The 24569-nt window shown below is 47.5% G+C and overlaps 1 protein-coding gene across 1 annotated transcript in view; it reads left to right on the top strand.

Moving 5' to 3' along the window:
* The window catches only part of ENOX1 (ecto-NOX disulfide-thiol exchanger 1), a 286775-nt gene that overhangs the window by 261674 nt on the left and 532 nt on the right, over positions 1-24569 (top strand). Inside the window, exons 15-16 of the mRNA XM_025048988.1 lie at positions 6858-6960; positions 16893-16978. Of these exons, the coding sequence (XP_024904756.1) occupies positions 6858-6960; positions 16893-16978 (189 nt within the window). The remainder of the gene's footprint in view (positions 1-6857; positions 6961-16892; positions 16979-24569) is intronic.

Raw genomic sequence — 24569 nt, 5'->3', positions numbered from 1 at the left:
AAGCTCGTTTCAGCCAGCGAGGATTATAATAGGTGTCGGGAGGGCCATCAGGAGAGGCAGCCAAGCACACTAGTTAAGCCCTAGAGGCCCGGAGCAAGGCAGCGTTGGGCCGAGCCCCGAGTCTGCTTCTTCCCGGTCATGTGACCTTCGGTAAGTCATTAGCCTCTCTCAGCCTCAGTCTCCTCACCTGTGAGATGGAGACGCCGGAGTGCCGACCTCACGGGCTGGGAGAAGGGTTAAATGAGTTCCCGTCTGTAAAGTTCTCGTGGCACTACCAGACATCGCAAGCACTACATAAGTGTTTATCAAATACATGTAGCCAAGGGTGACCTAAAAGGAAGGCCACCAGGAGAAAAGCTGTATCTGGAGGTCTCCAGCACCTAGACCACATCCGTCTTTCTTGAAAGGGTCGCAGGTTTGTATACTGCACCTGTTCTGTGTCCAGTCACTTCTGCGAGTGATAAAAATGAGCAGTGATGATAATAACGATGCCACGGTGTATTCCTGGATGTTCGTAATGTCCGGGAGTACCATCTCACAGATGGCTGTGACAGGCGTAGGTCAGCATCATGTCTTACATCAGGGGAACTTAACGAGCTGCCCTGCCCGAAGTCACCCCGCACACACAGCGGTGACAGAATCGGAGCTCAGGTCCACTCGGCCAAATCACCTCACCTCCGAAGTGGCGACCGCCCTAAAGAAGCGGCAGCAGGAACACGCGGCAGGCGAAAGTCAGTTCTCAACGTGTTAAGTGATCAGCTGCCATGTAAGTGACAGAGGCGCCGCGTCGAAATAAGGAAAACTTGCAGGTAGCTTGGAATAAATGCCTCTGAGATACGGGACTTGGACCGTGTGTAGAAATGTCAGCGGGAAGCGGTGTAGAAAAGGGAGGGGCGGGCCTGCCCGCGGCCACCCGTCCTTAACGGAAGAGCCAGGCAAACGTCTGCCTCTCCGGCAGCCCCGTGGCCACCTCTCGTTTCGAATTCAAAATGGGCAGTGGTAAGTTCAAGCACACAGGCCCAGTGGTCAGGCAGTGAGAAGGAACAGAGGTTAAAAAGTTAAGTGTGATCATCGTCGAACCCGTGAGAATGAAAGAACTTTGGGAGGAGGGACCAGAGGACGGTGGGGACTGGACTTGGGTCCAGCACCGAAGTCAGAGTTTGAGACGAGGAAAGTCAGCGCTCCTCCGCGTGTGCTGGGCCAGCAGAGGGGCCGATAAAGCCAGGGCCTTTTATGTAACGGAGTTGGGGACGGGGATGGTTTAAGAGGCACCAATGTCAGTAATGTCAACTGTCACATGACAAGAGGGCTGGGAAAACGCAGGCACCGAACATCTTTCAGACGACCGTTTCATGGGGCGATCGATGAGGAAGCTGAGGTTTCAGGCGGTGAGGCAGTAGACAGAGTGTGTGTACACCGCGTATTCAAGAAGCTTCGCCGTAGAGAGAAAACAGCACGCAAGTTAAGGAGGCCATAGGAATAATGAAATGAAGAGAATAATGAAAGGCTAATAGAAACTGGGGAAGCCATTATTCTCGGTTCTTGGGGGCTCGGGTGGGTGGAGGGGGACAGAAACAAAACAACAGTGAAGTATAATTCTAGCTCAGCAAATTATTAAAAAAAAAAAAAGCTTTTCTAAATGGATAAATTACTTTGATCATTTCTCAGAGTCATTGATAAGGACTCTTAGCAGGGAAATTTCTGGCCTTCAAGTAGCTAACTGTTTAAGACTTCTAGGAAAAAAAAAATAGAGGCCATGGTGTCTAGTTTCTAGTTACTGAAAACCTCTCCCAGCCCTTTCATGATTCCTTCGAAGTGTCACAGAAATTAAGAGTTGACGGTAAACCAAAGAAAGCCTTGTTGGATAATCGTGTCCATTCTTCTGCCAACTGCAGATTCGTTACCTGGTGTGCATTTTCTAGTCCGGAGTATTTTACTGTGTCGTGAACGGTGTTCTTACCAATTTCCTTAGAATATAGTTCATCGTCCTATTGACCTCACAGTGAGGAAACTCGATCCACCTTCCCGTGATGGTTCTTTCCTTGTTACATTCCTGACGGTTGGTCTTCGGTAATGCCCTTCACCTCCCGACCCCACCCGCACTTCTCCAGAATGTCTAGTAGACAGCTTATTCTTCGGGGCACATTACGTCTATCGGTAAGGGATTTTAATGTGATTAATGAAAAAGTTTCTATTGATGAAACTTTCCCATCCTAAGATTCCTTCTGTTGTCCAGAGATTTGAGGCAAAAAGAAGTAACAAGGACAGTGAAGTTTTTAAGGGGAAAACCTTGCTGGCTCACGATCCAGTGTCCCAGTAAAACGCGTTCCTAAATCGATAAGTTGGACCATCCCGGGTAGAGGATGTGTGACTCTGAAGACAGGATTGAAGACTTGAACCATGTGTTTGTCCAGAGCTGAACGTGAAGCATAAACTGGCATGTGCTCCGATGTCTTTGAAAACATACTCTCTTAGTATTTAATATTACTGTTATTTTGTCTCTACTTGATGGGTTGTTTTCAGAGAAGTTTTTGGCAACTGTCCATTCGAGGTTTTATCATGTGCTATCAGACAGCCATCATGGCTTCGCCAGATTTATCCTCATGGATCTTACGACTTGACCATCCCCCATGCGAGGGGCCCAGACGGAAGCCTGGATGCACAGTGGCTTACGTTACAGGAGAGCGATTGAGCTTGGGGAAGCCACCTCTTCTATATCAAGCAGTAAGCAAGCCTCTTCTTTGCCCCAGAAGGAGAGACATCACGGTTGCTTGCTACAAACACAAACCGAGAGGTTTTATGGTTGGCCCATAACACTAGCTCTCAGGTCCTTGCTGAGTACAAAACCCTGTCCACCCTACTTTTTCCCGAACGGCCGACCAGATGTGATAGAAACCGGAAGTGCAGCATTCCCAAAATCGAACACGTCATCTTTTCCCATACTTGCTGCTTCCTCTCATTTTTATGCACCAAAGCACCTGCTCATGCTCAACATTTTCCTCAGCCATCAGCTTGCCAGCTAATTTTTAGTTCTACTTCTTAAATATCTCTTATGTGCACCGTGCACACTATCGACTTGGTCTAGACACTCATCATGAAAAGGAGAAAAAACAAATAGACTGGTATCGTGGGCCCGATCTAGCCTGGCATCCCTGCCTCCAGTTTCATTGGCCTCCAAACCAACAATCTAAAATTCAGAATCGTGCATGTCCCTCATCTGCTGAGCACTCTTCACTGGCTAAGCCTTCCAGCCAAAATCCAGGTTCCTTACCATGATCCACCTATGTCTCCAGCTCCGTCCTCTGACACTTCCTGTAAGTTTCCTTAGAGACCTGTTATAAGAATCTCTTGCTGGACCCCGAGTAAGCACATGCTTCTTGCCACTTTGGACTTGGTACCCTTAACAACTTAGCATCCCTTGACATAGAGTAGGCATGTAATATACGTATGGGTGGCCGAAAGTAAAAACGAGCTTCACTGAAACGCAACAGCATTCGGTTTAGGGAGTTATTTCGATCCCCATTTTCTTTCTGTGTATTTTCTTTACCTCACCAGCCACGATGATGGAGCCCTTTTGACAAACACTGGATGATAATTTAGATTCATGGGCACTAGGTACAAACATGGGCAGTGAGGACAGATGGCGCTTATATCTACTTTGTATTTTGTAGGCTACCCCAAACTCACAGCCTACCAACAATGATAATTTTCTCGTTTAATTGAAGAACCTTGTTATACTTACAGACAAGTCAAATTAACTTTATCTTTCTAAGGAACCCATGATTAATGAATGAGTCATTAAAATACCCTCCCCCATCCCCTTTTTTTTACGGAAAAAAAGATAAAAACACAGCACAACAAATGGCCATCTAAAATCACTAGCCTTTAAAACACACCCCTCTTAACTTTAAATTTTGTCTCTGGCAAAATGCTTATGCATTCATCCATCTCATTAACTCTGTGACTTTGTCAGCAAGACTCTGAACTTTTATGTCCTGCCCGAGGCAGGGTGCTTAGTCAGGAGCAACTCTTTCGAGCAGCCACAAGCTGGCCCACTTCTCCAAGTGACAGTTACAGACTCAAGTCTCTAGTTGATATGGCAGGACATGCCTTTGACCATGAGAGAGATGGCAGTTGCCCTTTTGGAGATTCTCGAGGCCAACTTCCTACAGTATGCGTGCCCTGCTCGGAGCCTGCCCGCCGGCCTCGTTAAGCTCAGTGCCACTTCCCAGCATGGTTCTCCTTCCAGGAGGTGACAGGCGGCATCTCCCTGTCCACGTTAGACACAACCCGAAGGCCGAAGCCCCTGCCATGCCTCAGGTCTCTGTCAGGCCCAGGCCTGCAAAGGGCTGCGTCCACTCCACTGTCCCCAGTGATAACCACGTGGGAGCATGCCCTCCGTGGCTGGCAGAGCGCAGGCTGCAACGGTCAACGTTAAGAAACATTTCCACAGAAGAGTAATCCTAGGACCTTTCGTACCTTCCCCTCCTCGTGTGCCCAACCCTAAAACATCAGGGCAGCCATCACTGGTCGGCCACATGGCTCCCCGAGACATCTTAACTCAGCAGTATTTGTGGGGGCTGCTCGGAGGTCCCCTTTCTTTATGACTGCAGCTTCCGACATGGGGATAGGTACCTGGCAGCACGCTGTTCTGCCATGGCCTTTTCCTCCTGGTCCCAGAGGTGCTGCCAGCCCGCCTGGTCCAGTTCCCTCCCTGGACCTGGATCATCAACAGTGTGTTGGCCCCAGGAGACCACTCAATTCTGGCCATTAATGTGGGTGTGTTGTCTGCTACACGCTTCTCAGTAATCTCATTTGTCTGCAGTTCCCATCCAGGCCGTGAACAGATCACCCTCTCTTGGAGATACTATTTGTTTCCACTCGTCCCTGGGGTTAATTACTTGCATTTTTCATAAGTGATACAATCATCATCCTCGTTAATATTTTTCGATCCTCTCTCCTTAAACCTCTGTTGAGAGACCTTTACAGAGCCTGGACTCTGCTCGGCAGTCTTACCCTCCCAGGCATGGAAGCCCAGGGCCCTGTCCCTGTGACACCTTTTTGTCCCTAGGGCATACCACTAAGGGAACTCAGCATGCTCCTTGACCCCACTAGCCCAGGGACATGAAGCGTCCACACGGCCTTGTGTACTCTAACTGACACAGCCTAGTCAAAAACACCCTACGTAATTTTACCCTTTGCTGTAACTCCTCTTTATAAAATGTTCTACTCCCGCCTACATAAATCTTTGCGTTTGTTCTGTTTTAAAGTTCTTGACTGCGTTTCTGCTGGGGCTGGTTTGTGAGATCCTTTCTGGAAGTACGAGAGCATCTTTCTTCTCTAACACCCTTTTATGTCCTTCCAGCTCCAGACCTGCCTTACGCCATTCCTAAACCCTTCCTGACCCCGTCCCCATGGGCACACTCCTCCCGTCAGCCTCGGGCCTCAGCTGGCACCTTCTGGTCAGCCTTGCTTCCGATCTGTCCCCACAGCTCTTTACCGTCCCCATCCTCACCCCTAACTCAGTCTCGTTCACTCAGCCTTCAGCACGTCAGTGTGACGTTTCGAGGGGCCTTCAAAATGCTCACCAGACGTTACCAACTGCAATTTCTCAGCAGAAACTTCTTTCCTGGCAATTTCCAATTATCCTTGATTTATAAAGTAGTAGATCGTATGTTAAAGTCAGTTCACAGATTTATTTTGATTGGCGGTCACTGAGGAGCTTTTTTACTTCTTTTTTTTTTAAAAATTTATTTTATTTTATTTTATTTTTCGAATGCCTTCAGATGGGGTCTGTGTTCTTTACATGCTCAACACGCTCTGAACAATCACTCATATTCTCTTACCTGGTCAGTCTTGTTAGATTTTAGTAACTCACTAAATATCCTATAACCAGTTCCCGTCCTGGAAACACTTGCCAAGCCATTTGCCCAGATCTTCTAAGTTCATCTTTGTCCCATCTTACCTACCCTGTATCCTTCTGGAAACTTCCTACCCTCCACTGGAAACATCATCCTTAATTTTGATCAATATGCTGGTCCTTCTTGGAGACCTATCTTTCAGTGAGAAATTTCCTCCCAACAAGCTGAACTACCCTCATTCTACTGTCCCAGACGTGCAGGTCTCTGACTATTAAATTTGACTTTCTGTTAATCACTCTCCTTTTTGAGTCCCAGTATCAAGTCTGGAACAATATGAGTTAAATCTTTTTCTCTGGTTTTAAATTTAAAAAAAAAAAAAAAAACACTATAGAAAGGACTAAAAATAGTCTAGCCTCAATGATTCCCGTGTTATTAGTTTGTTGTACAATTCTTCACTTTTGGTTTCCAAAGAAGAATTTCCCAACCTTTGCTTTATCTGCCGTTTGCAGTTGTGTATGAGATGCGTACCTGCTCCATTTAAACACTTCTGACAACAGCTCTATCTCACTTGCCCAGTGGGCCCTGTTTCCCACACACTCACACAAATTACGAGCATAATATTATAAATCAGCTTGTGTATGCTTTTCGGGAAATGTTTTCGTATTTGAAATAAAATATGTTGAAGTAGCTACAATCAAATACAAGTTTTGCTAGCATAGCTTAAACAAAACACAGAAAAAAAGAAAAAAAAAACTAAGATAAGTTGCACCAAATTTGCCACTTCTGCAGAGAATTGCTCGGTTTGCCAGGAGCCTAAGTTTTAGAATGACTTTCTCCTATTGGGCCAGTAGATCAATTACTTACCAAAGTTAATCTTCACTTGTAACTGGGAGTGATGACGTCTTTTACAGAATTTGAGAGACCTGGTAGCTTTTATTGAAATGCACAGAATCTACGTAAATGCCCGTATGCTTTTTCTGTTTGTTAACTTCGTAGGATATCAACGTCTTGACAGTCGCATTGGTCAACCAAGACCGAGAGAACAACATGGAGAAAAGAAGCCACGGCTTAAAATCAGAGAAAGAAGCTCTACTAATTGGTAAGGAAAATTCCGTTTCCTCAAATAATTCTTAGGTTATTCACTTATCTAATATGTAAGTGCTTCACCTCCAACTCGCGAACAATTTGAGCAGCGTTGCCTTCTGGTCAGAGGTGAACTTCATGCAGATTATATTGCACGCATTTTACGTTAGGAGCATAAAGACTAATGGGGGTTTTGCTCTTTTGTAACCGTGTATATTAGCTGGTTGTCCAAACGTAAAACTGAGTACGAGAAGACAGACGAATGGGCGTGTCACATGTTACAAATCTGACTTTCCAAATGTGGACACATCGCTTCTAACTAGAGGCCAGTTTGGGGCCGGTCCAAAAGTTCCACACAAAGCCAAATTCCCAGGCTTGAGAGAGGCCACGTCCTGAGGCCAGACCTGTAGCGCCGACCATTTAGGGACCTCTGGACGACCTGTGCCGGGCCGGTCCAGGACGGTCTAATCCAGGATTCCCTGCCCAAGTTTGGACCTACTTATCCAAGATTAGTAAAACAAGGTGGCCATTAAGGAAGGTGAAAGATCGAAGGAAGGAAGTTCTTCACCGAGAACATTCAGTTGCCCCACAAAATACATCTGAGTTGGCTTTTTCCCTGCCTGGACCAGGGACAGAGCTCTAAATGTCCTCCTCTGTTAGTCACCATTGGCGGATCCGGAAGTGCTTATTCTCACTCTGAAGACTTCTTGATGAAGACATGATGGCGATGTGCCCAGAACCCCACCTTCCGGGCCGCCGAGTGCAAGGCTCTCCCACGCCCTCTAATCCAGAGAAGGCGACGCCTCCCTCCCTGGGCACAGCGCTGGTTGGAGCCGCACCTGGACCTTGACCCCCACGTGGGGCTCCTCTGGGCCATGGTTGCGAGTGCAGAAGGAGGCCGCTGTGCACGTGAGACACGCTGTTCTTCTCCAGCTCGTTATCTGGCAGAAGGAGCACCTGGTTGCATTTTCTAAATCCTGCATGCACCTGCCTCAAAAGGATAGGGGACCCCAGGGCCTGGAGAAGCTGGTGTGGGAGGGATGAAATTCAAAAGATAGTCCAGACTTCATCCATCACGTATAGATTTTTCAACTACGGGTTTATTGAATATGACATCAGCTTAGAGATGCTCCAAGGAAAGGCAATTATTTTTTTCTCTCCGATGATAGACGTCTGTGATAGCACGCCCTGGACACGTTCCGTAAGACATGCTGAGGGTGCTCTCAGCTCCAGGAACCCAAATGAACCCACACGGGTTTGGCAACTGGGTTTTTTCTTCTATTGGAGAATGTGTCAGACTCTGACAACTGTTTCTTTTTCCCTCGGTGTGACAAAGTTGTGTTACTGCCCTCCCCACCCCCGCCGCCGCCATGAGGCTTTTAAGGTATGAACAAAGCACATAAATTTTCCCTCTTTGTCTAAGTCTAAATAGTACAGAGCACTTGAAGGTTAAAAAAAATGGGGACGGGCCCCCATTTTTTTGTATTTCCTGCCTCTCACTTCAGATTGCTTCTGCTTTTATGTTCTATTTGGAGAACACACAGTTCGTTTACACTGTCTTCCAAATAGTATGTAGACACACATTTTTTAACCTGCTACCTTAATATTTTAAAAATATGGATATGCTTTACACACTGTAGGTTAATGAGAGTAGAGAGGAGGGTTACAGTTGTAACATGTCACTTCTGCTGAGATCTTTAGCATGAGAAAAAAATTAACAATCGGTAAATTCAAGTGTGTTAGAAAGAAAAAAAATCAGTAAGTCGGGATCTTCAATAAAAAAGTAGACACAACTGGCTCTAAATTTTTTAGGACTTTTCCCCTCACTTTTGGTCTTTCGAACTGGTCTACCTAGATTTTCTTTGAAGTTCAGGGTTGAGCAAAAGAAAAATGGAATGTGACACTCACTTTGAATCAATCTATGAGAATCTATAGGTAGAAGGGAGGCTAGAGTTTTAAGCTGTTTATGAAAGTAAACTTAGGAGTTGAAGTTTTCCCTTTATTTCTCCATTTCCTCTATACTTCAGTATTTTAGTTTACTCTAAAGTTTGATTACAGATGTGGCTTCTTTCCCAAACCCTCCCTCAAAACACCTAGGTCCTTACGTTCTTCTTTAGTCAAAGAGAGGGCTAGCATCCAAAGATCGCCAAGGTGGAGAAGGGCTTCTGAGACTGGCAGAGTGGGTCCCGCCAAAGGATGCAGTTGCCCACTGCCATTAAGCGCGCCGCTCTGCTAATCGAGTCTGGCCTTTCATACTTCGTACGTACCTGAATGTTGGGGTGATAGAGACCCTCCCTGCAGCATCTAGAATCTAGATAAGAACTGTGATAGAGACAGAATGACCGAATCTGGGTCCAAAACTACTCTGGACCAAGCCAGAGAGAGAAAGGAGTTTCTGATGCTGGGGATCCTCTTTTTTTCTGACAAATACTTTAAAAATAGAATGCTTCCGGGGGTCTCACGGGCTTCTGATCTATCTGGAAAGGAAGGCATATTTTTTGCAATTTCCCTGAAATCTTCCTTTAGAATAATGAAACACATATAGAGGACATCGGGCTGGCTCTAGGTCAGTCTCGAAGGCCAGGAACACAGGAGAAAAATCTGCCTTCTATTGGAAATACTTACTGGCAAAATCTGCATTACATCTGGGTGCCTATAGTATATGTGAGTATACCCAGATAACCCAGTAGTCTCTTGAGACATACAAATGTTACATTAAAAAAAAAAATGCACGGTGGCACAAATCTTGACTAGAAGAGAAGGAGGGAGTGAAATAAGCTATTCAAATGGATTCCGTCTACAGAGAACATAAAACAGAGGCCAGAACTCCCTAAACAAGCAATCCTAGTTACTTATGATGACTTGTGACACTAATTTATCTGGGCAAAAGTATGTATTCTTTCCGGATGGTCTCATGACTCTTTTATAAAATTGGAATCTTTAAGACATGTGAAGTGAGGTACATGTCACAGAAGACCAGTGGGATTTCATCGATAACATAATTCAGAGCTTGACAAGGGTTTGGATGCTGAGTCCTTTGGGAGTTCAGACCTGTCACATGTTCTGCTTGGCAGTGAATGGGGATAGAGTGCTATGTTCCAACTCGACTCAAAAAGGTAAGCCCTTGGAAAGCACTTTATTAATGTGATTTCTGGATTATTAATTTTGCAGTCAATCCTTGTGAAGACAGGTTGACATATAATTGGACCTAAAAGAATGACATTTTTATAGGGGCATTGCAGGGAGCATTTTATGCCCCACGACTCTATAGTAACCACACGCTCGATCAGCTCGACATCGCCTAGGGTCTCTGCCAGAACTCCTCGTTCATTTCGCATTGAACTCGTGTAGGATAGAATGAGTCAATACTTTTGGATTGGGACCCAAGCTTTGGAGTTGTGTTTAGCTGGAAGCCACTGGCTATTGTTCCAAAGGAGAATGGATCAAAATGTTTTTGTCGATAGGCAGACGGCTTTGAGGAGATGTTGACAGAATAACTCTGGATCTCTATTACTCTCTCTTCTCTTGCTTTTTAATTAGTTCTAGTGCCATAGCTTTCCAATCCAAGCATGCCTGGACGCCCTGTCAATGCTAGTCATCATTGCAAATCTCATCCAGATATCATCAAAACCTTCTCGACAACTCTTTTTTTACAAAGCAGCAGTTCTTCAGAACTTCCCCGGACTCCTGAGAAGTATCTTCAAATTCTTACTGATTGAGCAAACTACATATCCTCCCGGCTCCTCCGCAGATCAGGACATGCATATTATGGGCAACCAAGATGCTTCATGACATCCGGTCCTGAGCCGCCCACCACCACCGTCTCCATCACTTCCGCCATTTCTCACCTCTGCGCACAACCAGTCTGCATCCGAATTGGAATGCTCCCCATACCGCCCGGGCGTGGGGAAGCAGAACAGAATGGAGAGAAATGCACTTGGCAAAGGCTGAGTGGTGACTCTTGTGTTTTCCGAGAATGGAGCTGAGACTATATTTAGGCTGCACCTGAGGAAAGTAATCTGGAGAGTAATCTGTGTTCTTTTCTAAAAGCTACTGACCATAAAGAATGAGTCATTGACCTAAATCTTGTTTCCAAGACACAAATGTTCGTGTTAATAAATCAGCAAGCATTTGTCAAGGGCCTACTGTAAAAATTACCGGCCTTCACTGTGAAAAGGAATCATCTGGGCAGCCTGTTTAAAAGGCAGCGTCTTTAGCCACGTACACAGAGACTCTGTTTATTGTCAAACTGACATCTGAGGTGACGCTGGAGCAGGCACTTCTGGGGCCATGTTTGGGAACTCCTGGCCTGCCCTATGCCAGGAATGGTGTTAGTGAGGGGTGGCGACACGGTGACCTCTTCCCTCAAGAGATTCGTAGGCTAGTGAGAAAGAAAGCAGATTGAATGTGATTCATACCGAAATCAGAAGCGTGGAGAGGGGCTTCTTCTGCCACAGATGCCTCGTTGGAAGAAAGGGCACACAGCGCTTCTCCGGATGGATCGGGGACTTGCCAAGGCCGTTTCAGATGCAAGGAGCAATTTACCATGGGCCCCAATACGGTCTCGGAGGTTTGGTTAAAATAAGACGGACAGGCAGACAAATATTTTTTAAAAAAACTGACTGTATAAGATCAGGTATTATACTCACCAAGTAAGTGGAACAAACTACTTTTTGGAAATGTAAATAAAGCTTTTTAGAAACTGAGACGCATCAGCCCAAAGCACAAGAGTTGATGAGCCTTGCCGCTCGGTCTCGCCTCAAGCCTTGCCTCTCTCCGTGTCCCATAAGCGTGCTGTCACTCTGTAGCTGCCTGTGGACAACTGTCCCCTCTCCCAATGGCTTAGTGAGAAACCAGATTCTGCACAGCACCCTCCCTGCCAGCTCTCCAGTTCAGCGTCCTCAAAGCCTTCGTGTGGGCGGCCCCATGAAGCAAGAGTATTTCAGGTCGGGTACGGTCGGGCCTCAGCTGATTCCCAACAGCATGTGGCTGGTGGCTAGGGAGACAGCCACCCCTCCACAGAGCTAGTTCCTGCAGAGCCCAGGGCTGCCCTCGCCTGGGCCGAGCTGATGGCCTGGGGCTTTCTGGGGCTTCTCAGGGGACTACCAACCAGTGGGGATGCCGGGAAAACTAAGCTCGCCGGAACTTTACAGGTTGACCCCAAGTTTGGAAGGAAACTCCAAGCAGCCTGATGAAGAGGAATATATTCTGGTAGAATCCCATTTCTCACTCGACTTAAAGAGGATACCGCGTTGACCAAACCGAATGTACAAATCGATGCTTTGTTCTCATCAGTTAGCCCACGTGGTTTGTTTCAAGTCCGTAAGAGAAAAAGATGGCAGTGGGGTGGACTGGCCCTGGGACAGACCACAGTGCCCGATGATCTTTAAACGGCACTTAGCAGGGAGGCTCACTCTGAGTATTCGTGGATGGAGAGGCATTTGATACACTCGGTGACGAGTCACTTATTCACTTATCTTACTCCTCATGCTGTATAAACTTAGGAGGTTACATTAGATGGTCTTTTTCAACTGATTAATCTATGAAGACGGTTACGAAAGCTGCATTACTTAGGCAGTGATCTCATATAGGTAGAAGATCATACTCTCGACCCGGAAACACGAACTCTGCTGTCTTATACCTTTAAAACAAAAGAGAAGGTCCAGGTGATCACTTCGTAGGTTATATATAAATGTTGAACACTCTGTAGCACACCCGAAACCAATAGAAATTGTACATCAACTGCAACCGAAAAACAATAATAAAAATAAAATGAGTAATCAAAAAAAAATGAAACCCAAAAATATACATGTATTACCTATTTGAAATTTGATTAGATAGTAGATCTTAAAAATTCTCATCACAAGAAAAAAAATATATAACTGTGTACGCCGATATTTTTTTTAAATTTTTTTCTTTTAATCATTTTTAAATTTCCATTTTTTACTGAAAAGAATGAAATCACACATTATATAATCCTGGGAAAACATACGTCATAAACATTTAATAGGGTTAAAACAATAGTTCATTGACTTTTTTTACTGAATCGTAACCCATAACTTCCCAGGTGCCCACTCGTCCTATTGCCCGTCTTCCCTTTACGTTTCTTTTAAATTTTGATTTCCATATTCTGATATAAGAAGCATGAAGCTAAAAGGTTTTGTTTTTGCTTTTTTTCACTTTTATTTTTCAGTTAGAAGTGACATTTAGTATTACTTTGTATTCGTTTCAGCTGTACGGCATAGTGATCAGACATTTATATAATTTACACGTTGATCCTCTAATTAGTCTAGTACCCACCGGGCACCATAGATAAGTATGACAGTATCACTGACTATATTCCCTGTGCTGTACTTCACATCCCTGGGACTATTTTGTAACTGCCAATGATGGGTGTTAACTAGACTGATCGTGGTGACCATTTCACAGTATATACAAAAATCAAATCATTCCGTTGTACACCTAAAACTAATATAATGTTATATGTTAGCTAATTATATCTTTTTTGTTTTTAATTTGGTTTCCTAAAAAAAAAAAAGAAAAGAAAGGAATCTTCTCTAACCCCACGACCCTATTTTCCTGTTCCCGACCCAAAGCGTCTACACCCGGTCCCCATCCCCGCCCTCCCCTCCAGCCGGTCCGGCCTGGCTCGCACCCTCACACTGGAGCTGCTGTGGTCGCCGTGACCGGACTCACATGGCCAGCTCTCAGCTCCGTCCACCTGTCAGCTGCCCTTCACACCGTCGGCTACTCACACCTTCTGGAAATACTTTCTTCTCTCGGCTGTCATAACACCAGCCTTTCTTCTTGATCGCTCCCCCTAAGATTCCTTTGATGAGTGTTCTTCAGCTTAAACTCCACGTTTGGGGCTCCTTCGGGATTCGGTCTTGAGGCCTCTTTCGTACCTAGGGAATCTCCATCAGTGCTCTGGCCTCTAGTCCCTTTTTGTCGCCATTGACTCACACACTTGTATCATCTCCGACTACCGTTTGGTATCTCCACTTAGATACTGACGGAGATCTTAAATTTAACGAGGCGAAAACAGAGCTCTTGATCCCATCCTTATCTCTGCCCTGATGCGCTCCTCCCCGGGTGGTACCTCCCAGTTACTCGGGCCAAATGCCGAGCACTCATCCTGGATTCGTCCTGAACTTACACCGCTCAGGGGCAGTCCAGAGCCTCTGCCTTCAGTGTCCACTACTGGCTGGTCTAGATCACAACGTGCCACTTCGGGTCTTGTGCAGACACTTCCAGTTGGTCATCCAGTTTCCCTTTGGTCTTTTCACCACAGAGCAGCTTGAATGAAATTTTTAAAACATAATTCAGATCATAGCACCTCTGCTGGTTTCCCGCTGTGTGTAGAACTTAATCCAGACCCTTTACTCTGCCATACAAGGCCCTAAGTGATCTGGCTCCGCTCCTGCCTCTAAAGGCACACGGTACCACTCTCCAGCCATGTCCGTCCCTGCCAGCTTAGCTCTACCTCAGGTCCTTTGCACGACCCATTACTGCCTGCACCCGGAGTAACCTTCCCTCGGGATCTCAAGACACTTAAGAAAATTTATTTTCTCTCGGCCTCCCGACGTAAAGCAGCACTTCCCCAAGCCTGAGGTTGCACCCCATTTACCCTACTCCCCGTTTCGTTTTCTTCACCGTGCTTACTACTACCCGAAAATATTTCCGTTCATTTTAATCTTCACGTTTATCGTTGGTTTTGCTTACCTAGTATATAAGTTACCCAAGAGCAGGACGCTGTCTGTCTTATGCAGGGGTGTATTCCTCGCACCTTGGCACCTAATTACTGCTAAGGAAATGTTTAAACAAGGGCGAGATGAAGCTGTAAACAATGAGTACTATGTGGCTAATTTAAAGCCTGCTTCTTTGGTCTTAGGTCTGAAAATGAGAGTAAACTTGATGATTTTGATGTGAAAAGCTTGAAACGCCTTTATGCACCTTTCGTGGGCCTTCCCCCTGACTCTGGGAGCCAGTCTCTCGGGGTACCCTTCCCCGCCTGGAAGAGCACTGTATGCAAGGAGGAAAATCGTACCTACCAGAACCACCCTCGCCTTGTCCCAAAGCCAGGGTTGACTTCTCCTCCCTCCCCTGTCCTCCTCTTTATGGGGCTGGGGGGCTGCCCACCATTTGTTGGAGGCTCTCTCTGGAAAGTGATGGACATGGTGCCACTTGTCCTCAGCCTGGGACAGCAGGGAGAGCCCCACTCGCCACGCTGAAACAGAGGCAATTTCCCTAAGGATTCCATTCCCCTCCCACTCAATAAGTGAAAAATGAAAGTGTTATTTTTTAAAATCCTTCTCTTCTAACTCTTTTGGTTTTTAGTAGATCATTCGTGAGCTTCCATATTTGAACTGTTGTTAGTAACAATGCGACCTCACCGGATTTGAGAATTTCAGACACAGGGAGGTAGTTGTCAGGTCCATCAAATTAAAATATAAATTAACAAACAAAGTGGTTGAAGGAGACCAAAACAATACCACTTAAGTACAGTAAAAATGACTGACTGACACCTAAAGACATTAAAACTACCATTATTACCTTTTATCATCACTATTATTCCATAAAAGAAGGACATTCTATCAAAAAAAGAAGAACAGTCTCAGAATAAAATGGTAGTGCTTTGTATCTCAGGAAAAACACATCAGGCTTGAGCTTTATTGGAGCAATATAATGAATTGTTTCTATCTTTCTCATTGCGCTGTAAACAAACAAAAAACACCCACCTAAAGCCATGTTCTGAGGACAGGTCTTTGAGAGTGGTTTTCTAGACGCTTTGCTTCTCTGGCCTCGACCTAAGGATAGACTGGGAACGTTTCTTTAAAAACTGGCACGCACCCCAGAGCATCCCGAGCATCACACAGGGAGATCAGGGGACCATGAGAGCCTTTCCCAGATCAATCCAAGGTCACCTGCAATCATAGGATGACCTGGCACAAGGACGTGCTCTTGTCTGCTGCTCACCCCGGCTGCATTTTGTACAGGATGAGCCCTCCCTCTGCTTCAGGGATCAGAGCTTCCGAATGAAGAACATAAGGGCTAGCCTCGGGTTTACGTCATCTCGAAGCCCGCTTAGGAGAGAACCCAAAGAATGTCAGTCCGAGCAGTTTGTTGACAAACAGCAGCGTACAGTCTGCGGAGCCAGTGCCCTCATCGTCACTGTTTTGATTTCGGGTATGAGAGCAGGGAGGGTAGGAAGCGGACACTTCTACTTCAGCCCTGACACCAACACCCAGCTTCTCCTTTGTCAGTCCAATGTCGACAGCTGATTTTCACAATAAGAAAGCCTTCTGACTTACCATCAGACTCCAGCCAATTCATCCATTCCTGGTCCTTTTAAAATGATCTCATACATCACGGCAGAGAGGGGAGAGCAAGGCAGGTCCCTTTGAACAACAGCCACCGCCGGGGGAAAGAGCAGAGGTTTCGGGAAGGATTTATGCTTCCTTCAGTGGCACTTAGGGGAAATATGGATTCAATACTTTTCATAGCTAGCAACTATAATTATCAGGGAAGTTCAAGGCCGTGTGATGCCTGACACGGCTGTAGGAGTCATTTTCATTCTGCAAAGTCCACCGAGGGAAAAAAAAAAAGGATAATTTTATCCTTCTAATAACGACAACTTGGTATTGGTAAATCGAGCATAAAATTGGTAGCCGAAATGCTTCTAGGAGCTTTTGGTTAGCAATACCTGTGTTCACCTATATGTCGTGTCAAACTCTAGCTTTTCTAACTACCGTCGTTCCACGAGACGGAGTGTGCTGTTGACTGCGTTACTCTGGCGTCTTCACCACGGGCTGTAAGTGAGTGCTTGTTGAGCATGGTTCCAATGGCAAGACTATAACTTAGGGCTCGATGGCATTATGAGACGTCAGCCCATAGATGAGACTCTTATTTTCCTCTCGGTAATATCCCATGTTTGTGTTTCGAATTCAGGCATCATCTCCACGTTTCTCCACGTCCACCCGTTCGGAGCCAACATAGAATACCTTTGGTCATACATGCAGCAGCTGGACTCCAAGGTAAATTCTTCTTCTCGGGGGGACTTGCGTTGCTGAAATCTAGCATGTCGATCGCTGGCTGCAGCAGGACCCTGTGAGAGCTGCGTTAGGGGCGTAATAGCTTCTTTGTAGAAAGAAAAGCAGTTATCCGAAATGACGGTGACTTTTGGCAGATGCCAGATTACTGGGGGAAAAAGCATATGAGGGGTTTTAAAATTGCAGGTTGGCCTGAAAGTTCCCGAAACAAGGCAGAAATCAGGTCAGGGTGGCTAATGGGACATTATCCTTAGACCGTATTCTCACAGGATTCTGTATTAAGGACGTCACACAATAGAGGGAAAATGACCTCAAATAACATAAATATCCGACCTGACTCTCAAGAAAACTGTACTAATGGCTGTTTTTCAGCGTTAATCTCTAAATGGCAAAAGTGACTACAAAGTTGGCTTTGTCCCTCAAGAGTCCCTCCCAGAGTCAGGGAGTGAGGACGTCGCCCCTCATTTCTCTGACGTTCAGTTCTTCCCATCTGCGAGTTAGCCATACTCCTAGGCCATTGCCCTGTTCATGTGCCAAAAAGGAGGGACGAAAAGCTCGGCTCCTGTACCAGATTCTGGGGAGCAGTGAGAGGGACCCATCGGAATAAAGTGGTGTCAGTAAGGAGCGGCAGCCGGGAAGAGGGCTGACACGGCATCAAACAGGGTAAGCCAGGCCCATCACCGTCACTACGTGGCTCGTTAAATATCCTGCTGGGAACATGGAAATGAGACAGAAAGTGGAAATATGCAGCTTTTCCCCAGGGCCCAGCAAAGTGCATGGATGCCGTGGGGCGAGGCGCACAGCCCACAGGTCTACGACCCTAAAATGCACGCACCGAAGTCCTCGCAAACCTTCAGTGGTCAGGATCGACTCCATGATGGCACCGTGTCCCTATTTCGATTCAAATGATCTTACGGATTCTTGATCCCACAATGGGTTGACCTTTCTCATAGGTCTCATACTTCCCCTTTGAGCGAAATCGTCTGGAACAAAAAGCATTTTCCAGTCGTGGAGATTCGTGCCTTTGTATTTCTCTCACAGCTGAACCTAAAGACAGTGAGGAGGAGGCTGTAAGATTCTGGAAGCTCAGCATCATAGCGTGGAGGCTTCTCCACAGGGTTAGGGAGCTAACGGAAACGGCTCCTTTTAACTCATGTGAAATGAGAAGGAAGAGTTATAGATGCCACTTGGTTGAAAGCAAGCTTTGAAGGGTTCCTTTCCGCCTCCCCTTCACTAAACACCATTGTTCCTTAATATCACGGCTACCTCTGCCTAGAGAATGACATGAAATATTGTTTAGCCTAGAATGAGGCCTCAAGAAATGATTCCTATTGTGGCTATTATCTTCCCGTGTGCAGTTGGCATTTCTTTCCTGCCCTTTATGGAAATCCTAGGGGGGGAGCCTTTGTTGAGAAGCAGCTGTCATAGTGTGAGCTGCCATGGCCAAGGAATCCAGTTGTTATTTATCTAAGAATTTCCGGGCTCTCGTCTGCTCTGCTTCGTCACTGCAGGTCGATGACCTGTGCATGTGTGAAGTGTGTGTGTGTGTGTGTGTGTGTGTGTGTGGTCACACAGGCAGGTGTGCATTCATGTGGAAGTAAGGTCACTTGGGCAGGTGATAAATAACGAATTATTCTGCCGGAAGAGCATCCCTTGCCTTATCCGTACCCTCAGGACAGAGCGGCCATCATCCGTTTGCTCAGGTGAGGTGTGCGTGGTCTGCCTCAGAGTCTGAGGAGAGAATTCACGTGCCAGGTCTCTGGCCGTTAGAGGACAGGCCTTTGTGGAAGGGATTCAGGCAAGGGGCATTCCATTTCATCTCACACTGGCACTTTTATTTTAGAAGAAAGAAAATGACGAAAGTATTTTCCCCACCAAAGAAATGCACAGGGTCTCCCCCCAGACAGCCCTCCATCTTCTGAATGAAATGCTCAGTAGAACTGTCAAATTTTTTTCCTCACGTCCAATGTAAAAGGTATATTGAAAAAGCTCTGTGACTCACAGACTCCTGGGTGCTAGGGGTTGGACTAAATATTCTTTCTTTCCCAGTGAGCCCGAAAGGATATTGACTTTTTAATGCAGAGAGCAAATTATTGCTGTACACTGGAGTTCTGTATCCTCAGGGCTTTAAGCAGAAAACGGAATAATGACAGGTACCCTCTGGGACCCCCCAGGCCCTTGTCCTTGTGCCAGGGGCAGAAGGCTCCCATCCTGAGGGCCTGACGGGCCGTCAATGCTGGGGCTCCCCGGTGCAGTGGCCTGGAGCACCTACCTCTGCTTAACCAGAACCAGTGTCACGGGTCACGGGGCCTCCCGCAGCCCCCCGCAGCCCTCTGCAAGGCTTGGTTAATGTTGCGTTTAGACCCTGGGTTCCTCCTGGCCTCGGTGACATGGGGGGTGGGCCGCTGACTCTAGTCGATGGCTTTGCAAAAATGCCACTTAAAACGACACGCTTTCCTTGACCTCAGACAACACGACGACCACCACAAACGCTGTGAAACGGCATTTATTTAGACTCCGCCTTCCCAGTGCTGACGAGAGCGAGGAGAGAGGCCCGGCCAGCTGGTGCTGGGGCTGTTTGCATTAGGATTTCCCCAAAGGCCACACGGGTCTAAGAGTGATTCGAAATGGAAGGAGAGACAGGAATTAATTTAAATTCTCCTGGGCATGTAAACGGCACACGGCTCCCTAAAACTGTGTAGCCCAATAATTGGCCATTTTCCAGTTAAATATTATCCCCGCTCCGGATAACGATCTCCGCGTACTTCTCTCTTCTAGGCCTAATCTACACCTCTCGCTCTCATTCACTCAGCTCTCTCGCATCAAGTAACACGGGTCCAAGTCAGAAAGGTTCAGTCCGAGGAAGACGGGGCGGGGGCGGTGGGGGAACATGGCTTCCTGAAGCTTCGCTGAGTCCAAAACCGTGCCCTGGGCGTAGGCAGGTAGGCGCTTCAAATAGGCGACATGTCAGAAACTTGTGATCGACACGCAGACGCTCCCCCACCTCAGCCTGGAAGCTTCAGGCCCACTCGCTGGTGTGAAGGAGCCAGGAGGGAGCATCACGGCCGAATGTTTCCTGTCCCGATGGTCCACGGCATGGACCCCTCTGCTCTTCCCGCATTCACCTGTTCTTCAGGAGACTGACACTCGCTTCTCCAAGTGTGTCTGGCTGCCCCCTCCGCCCGCCTGCAGCCTCTGCCCAAGGCCCACCGAGTGGGAGATGGGCTTCTGCAAAGCAGACCCCACACACTGTGGCCGCGACACGGGAGGGTTCGGGAGGGCCTGCTCCTGGGGCACGCACAGCAGCACCGCTGGGGGACAGGCTGGGTGACGGGCTGGGTGACAGTCTGGGTGATGAGCTGAGTGACAGGCAGGTGCATGTCCCCCGCCAGAGGGACAAACCATTTGCATTTTTGAGCTAAAAGCAGACCTCTGGAAACAAAAACAAAATGTCTCGTCAGCGCCAAGGAACTTCAAAGCGGCCTTAATTGGAGAACTTTCTTTCCCAGGCTGGAGCTAGGCAGTAAGGTGGATGGAATGTTCCCCACAGTGCTTGTGAGATTGCACACCTGAGTAATCTTTACTATGACGTGTATCCTGGTGTTCTGCTAAATAGCCACCTGTCACGGCGTATTAATGAGCGAAGGAGTTTTCCGTTGCTTAGAAAGGCTGTAACGAATGTGTTTTTAGATATCACAGCCACCTCCGGAAAGCACGGCGTGGGAAGTATCGGCGCTAACGATACTTCCATTTGGCTAAAGAATAAAAAGACAGTTGCTCACCCACAGCGAGAGAAGGCGACGAGGTCGCCAGGGACCCAGTGACTGCTCGGGTGATCCACCCGCTTCTCACGGAGCCAGCACCGCCCCAGGGGCTGGGAAGAGCACGGGGTGGCCAGGGCTAAGGAGAGCTGAGAACTCTGCTCTCAGAGAGCTTGCGGCAAGGGATCGGTGGACCGTCTGTGAACTAACCTGAGAATCAGACACGAGCTGACGAAGTGCTAATTGAGCAGGCGGATATTTAATGAAATCGGAGTTAGAAAACGGAGGAGCAGACAAGTCGTGACTGTGAACAGGCGGCGTCCTTGACGCACGCGCATTCTCGTGGCTTCCGTCTGGGGTACGACAGCTCATGGCTGCGTTTCCCCCATTCCCCTCTTGCCCTCCTTCCTTCCCTCTTTCCTTCCTCCCTCCTCTCATTTTCCGCCTAGATCCTTCCTCTCCTCCTCCTGATTCTTTCTTTCTACTTATCTTCCGTCTCCTTTGCTTTTCCTCCTCCCTGTTCTTCCTCTGGTTCCTTCCTTCTCTCTTTTTCATCCCTCATTTGTTTATCTTTTTTTTTCTTTTTCATCCTTCCCAGGCTTCCTCCACTGTGTCCTTCCTCCCTCTCTCTCTTCCCCACCTCCACCCCCACATCCTGTATTTCTCTCTGCGAATGTTGATAGCAAGGCGTCTGTGAGCCGATGCTGCTGTGCTTTGCCCAGGCATATGAAGAGTGAACATTTCAAGGTGCCGGGCGGGGCCCGCGCTCAGATCCAAGTCCGCAGGGCATTGGGCAAGTTTCTTTCCTCTTCCCTCTTCTTTTGCAAAGGAGAAAACACCCAAAGAGAGGAAGTGATTTAGACGATTTAGACGAGGTGGCGAAGCCGGTCATGCCAGGGCTAGAATCTGGATCCTTTGCCTCTTCGTCTCTTTCTTCCAGCAAATGAGGGGTTTGTTCGCCTGTCTAATGAGCTTTCCGATGAGATGATGCACAGGAAGCTCTTACTCTGTGCCTGGCCCGCGGTGAGGGCTCAGGAAGCCGTAGCTGCCTCTCTCCGCCTGCCCTCTGCTTCTTTGGAGGTTGAAGTTAGGCTCAGGTCAAAAGACACCATGAAAACAAGATTCCCCAAGATCTACTTGCCCTTTTGCTGAATGGTTCCCGTAGGGGTTCATTAGCAGGTGAATGGGTACCAGCTGGTTGAGCTGGGAGTTTTCATTTTTTGCCATTGATGTTGTGTCCCTCTAAAGCATTCCTCGAAGAGGTCCTGTGTCCTGCGTCCTGTCCATGGACCCCTCCCCCACGTCCCTAACCAGGAGCGGAGAGGCCGTGACCGTGACCGAGAGGATTATTTCCGATTCTCCCTGCACAGTCCCATCCGCGTGGTGGGCATCGGCGGTTAAGAACAAAGCAGGGAGCCCAGGTCTGCACCCCCACCCTGCGCTTACTGCCCGGGTTACCCCGCGCTGGGTGCCTAGCCTCCCTGGGCCTCAGTTTCCTCATTTGCAAATGATCCCCTCTCTCGCGAGAGCACGGCGAGAATTAAAATGTGCTCAGAAGAGTCTGGCGAGGCAAAGGTCTGGGTGACTGAGGGTCGGTGCGCTCTCTACAGCCAGCCGCGGGGGGCTGCCGGGTGGCACGGCCTGACCAGACCCCAGCTGGCCGCCCGCGTAGACGTTATCTTTATTTTACCCTCCAGAATTGAGCTTTTTCATCGTAATGAATAGCACAAGGCTTCTTCCCAGTGTTTCTAAGTGGAGGTGGCGGGGAGGTGATAGTTATGCGGGAAACAAACCCACGACGCGCTGGTCGTTAGCTCCATCCGTCAGCATCTCTGTAGCCTCAGCTTGATCTAAGAAGGACCTGAGAAGGGCCGCTCACCCCAGGGGTGTCCCTTAGACCCCGTGGCTGGCACTGGAGCCTGCGGTGGATTACTGGCGCTGTCTTCCTCCAAAAGAGAGAAGGGAGCTTGCTGGCCTCATGAAGCTTAAGGAAAACTGCCTTCTGGACCAGCTGAAAACTGGGCTTGACCACATACTTCTCTGTCCTTGTTTCCCTCGGCTTTTGAGCACAGTGTGTGACCCAGGGGTGTCCCTTAGACCCCGTGGCTGGCACTGGAGCCTGCGGTGGATTACTGGCGCTGTCTTCCTCCAAAAGAGAGAAGGGAGCTTGCTGGCCTCATGAAGCTTAAGGAAAACTGCCTTCTGGACCAGCTGAAAACTGGGCTTGACCACATACTTCTCTGTACTTGTTTCCCTTGGCTTTTGAGCACAGTGTGTGACCCCCCGACCACAAAAGGTTCGATGTCAGTGTGTCATATCTCTGAGCGTTGATACATGCATATAGAGAGAGTGTGCTCGTACCAGGCCCTGTGCTGCGTCTTACGTATCATTCTCTCGGTAACACTGAGAGGGATATTGTTGTTTCTATTCTATACGTGAAGAAACTGAGAATTACAGCTGCTAAGTCACGCAGCTTGCTGGAGGACTCACCCAGATTAAAATCCAAGCCAGTCCCATTTCAGCCCCCATTCTTAAGCCAAATGTGCCTGAACGTTAAGAATTACCTGGGGCGATTGTTAATAGATGATCTGGGCTACATCCCAGATCGGCTCACTCCAGAGTCTCGAGAAGGGCTGGAGAAGCTGCTTTCTTATCAAGGGCCCAGGTGCTTGATATTTAAGAGAACTGCCATCCCGCGCTGCTGGATTTTCGCCTGCGGCTCAGGACAGGGGCGAGAGGTCCCCACCCCCAGGCAGCAGTTTTGTCCCAAATGTCACCTCTGATAAAGCACTTCTGTAGTTCGCTCAGGTTTCTCAGCCATCAAATAGAGACAGATCATCGTCTGGGCCTCGCTCAGCTCGCAGGAGCGCTGTGAGCGAGGAATGAAGATGTGACTGAAGGTGCTTTGCACAGTGCTCACTGGGAGAAAACATGCTTGTCACGATCAGGACGAACCTTTTCATGACCCGTTGGGTAGGCTTCAGTGGGTTGATCTGGGAATCTAATGCTCTGCTCAACATGGTTTTACGGGAAAATGCATTGAGATTGCAAAGTAATCCACACAAAAATTGTAGAATACTTCCAGGACTGCCTCCATGCAAAGTTTTGTATTACAGACCCAGGAATTTCGAATATATCATGTGAAATCTTTCCCCTGTGAGTATTAAGCCAACAGTTGATTTGACTTCTTGGTCTATTTGAGCTCTCAAAATTAATCTCAATATTGCTAAATGGAAAGCGTAGGCTCTAAAACGGTGTCTATATGCTGATCCTGCCATGGGAAATAATAAGAGGTTGGATTCATCGAGCATTTCTGTGTGCCCTGATCTGTGCTAGGCCAGTGGTCGGCACACATCCTTATGAAATGTTGTTGCTCCCCCTTGCGGAGGCTTAGAGACACTTGCTATCTTGGTAGAGGTCATTTAGCTCGTAATGATAGTAGTAGGTACATGATTCCAACGGAAATGTCACCCCCCACACGCTCCTTGCTCTATGAGATCCCGGTGCACGGGCATCGAGAAGCGAACACAGAGAAACAAGAGTGACAGCTGTGTTCGAGCAGGATGGTGGTTAATTCGTTCTTTATTTTAAATAACGTGAGTTATCGGTGGACAAATGCATGTAATAAAAAACTAGCAGAGGGAAAGATGGCGTGAAAAAACCCACGTGGATTTTACGACCGGATCCCGAGACTTTTATCGCCGTAGGTTTTGCTTTTTGTGTCTGTTCTTCATCTTTCATCGTCTTCTGGTCCCTGTGAACGTTAAAGGAAGAGAAAGACGTGAGGGTGGCACGAAGTCCACCCGCGTGGTCCC

The sequence above is a fragment of the Pteropus alecto genome, unplaced genomic scaffold (assembly GCF_000325575.1).
Source record: "Pteropus alecto unplaced genomic scaffold, ASM32557v1 scaffold35, whole genome shotgun sequence".
NCBI lineage: Eukaryota > Metazoa > Chordata > Mammalia > Chiroptera > Pteropodidae > Pteropus > Pteropus alecto.
The sequence above is the reverse complement of the archived record's forward strand: the minus strand, read 5'-3'. Positions and strand labels throughout refer to the sequence as shown.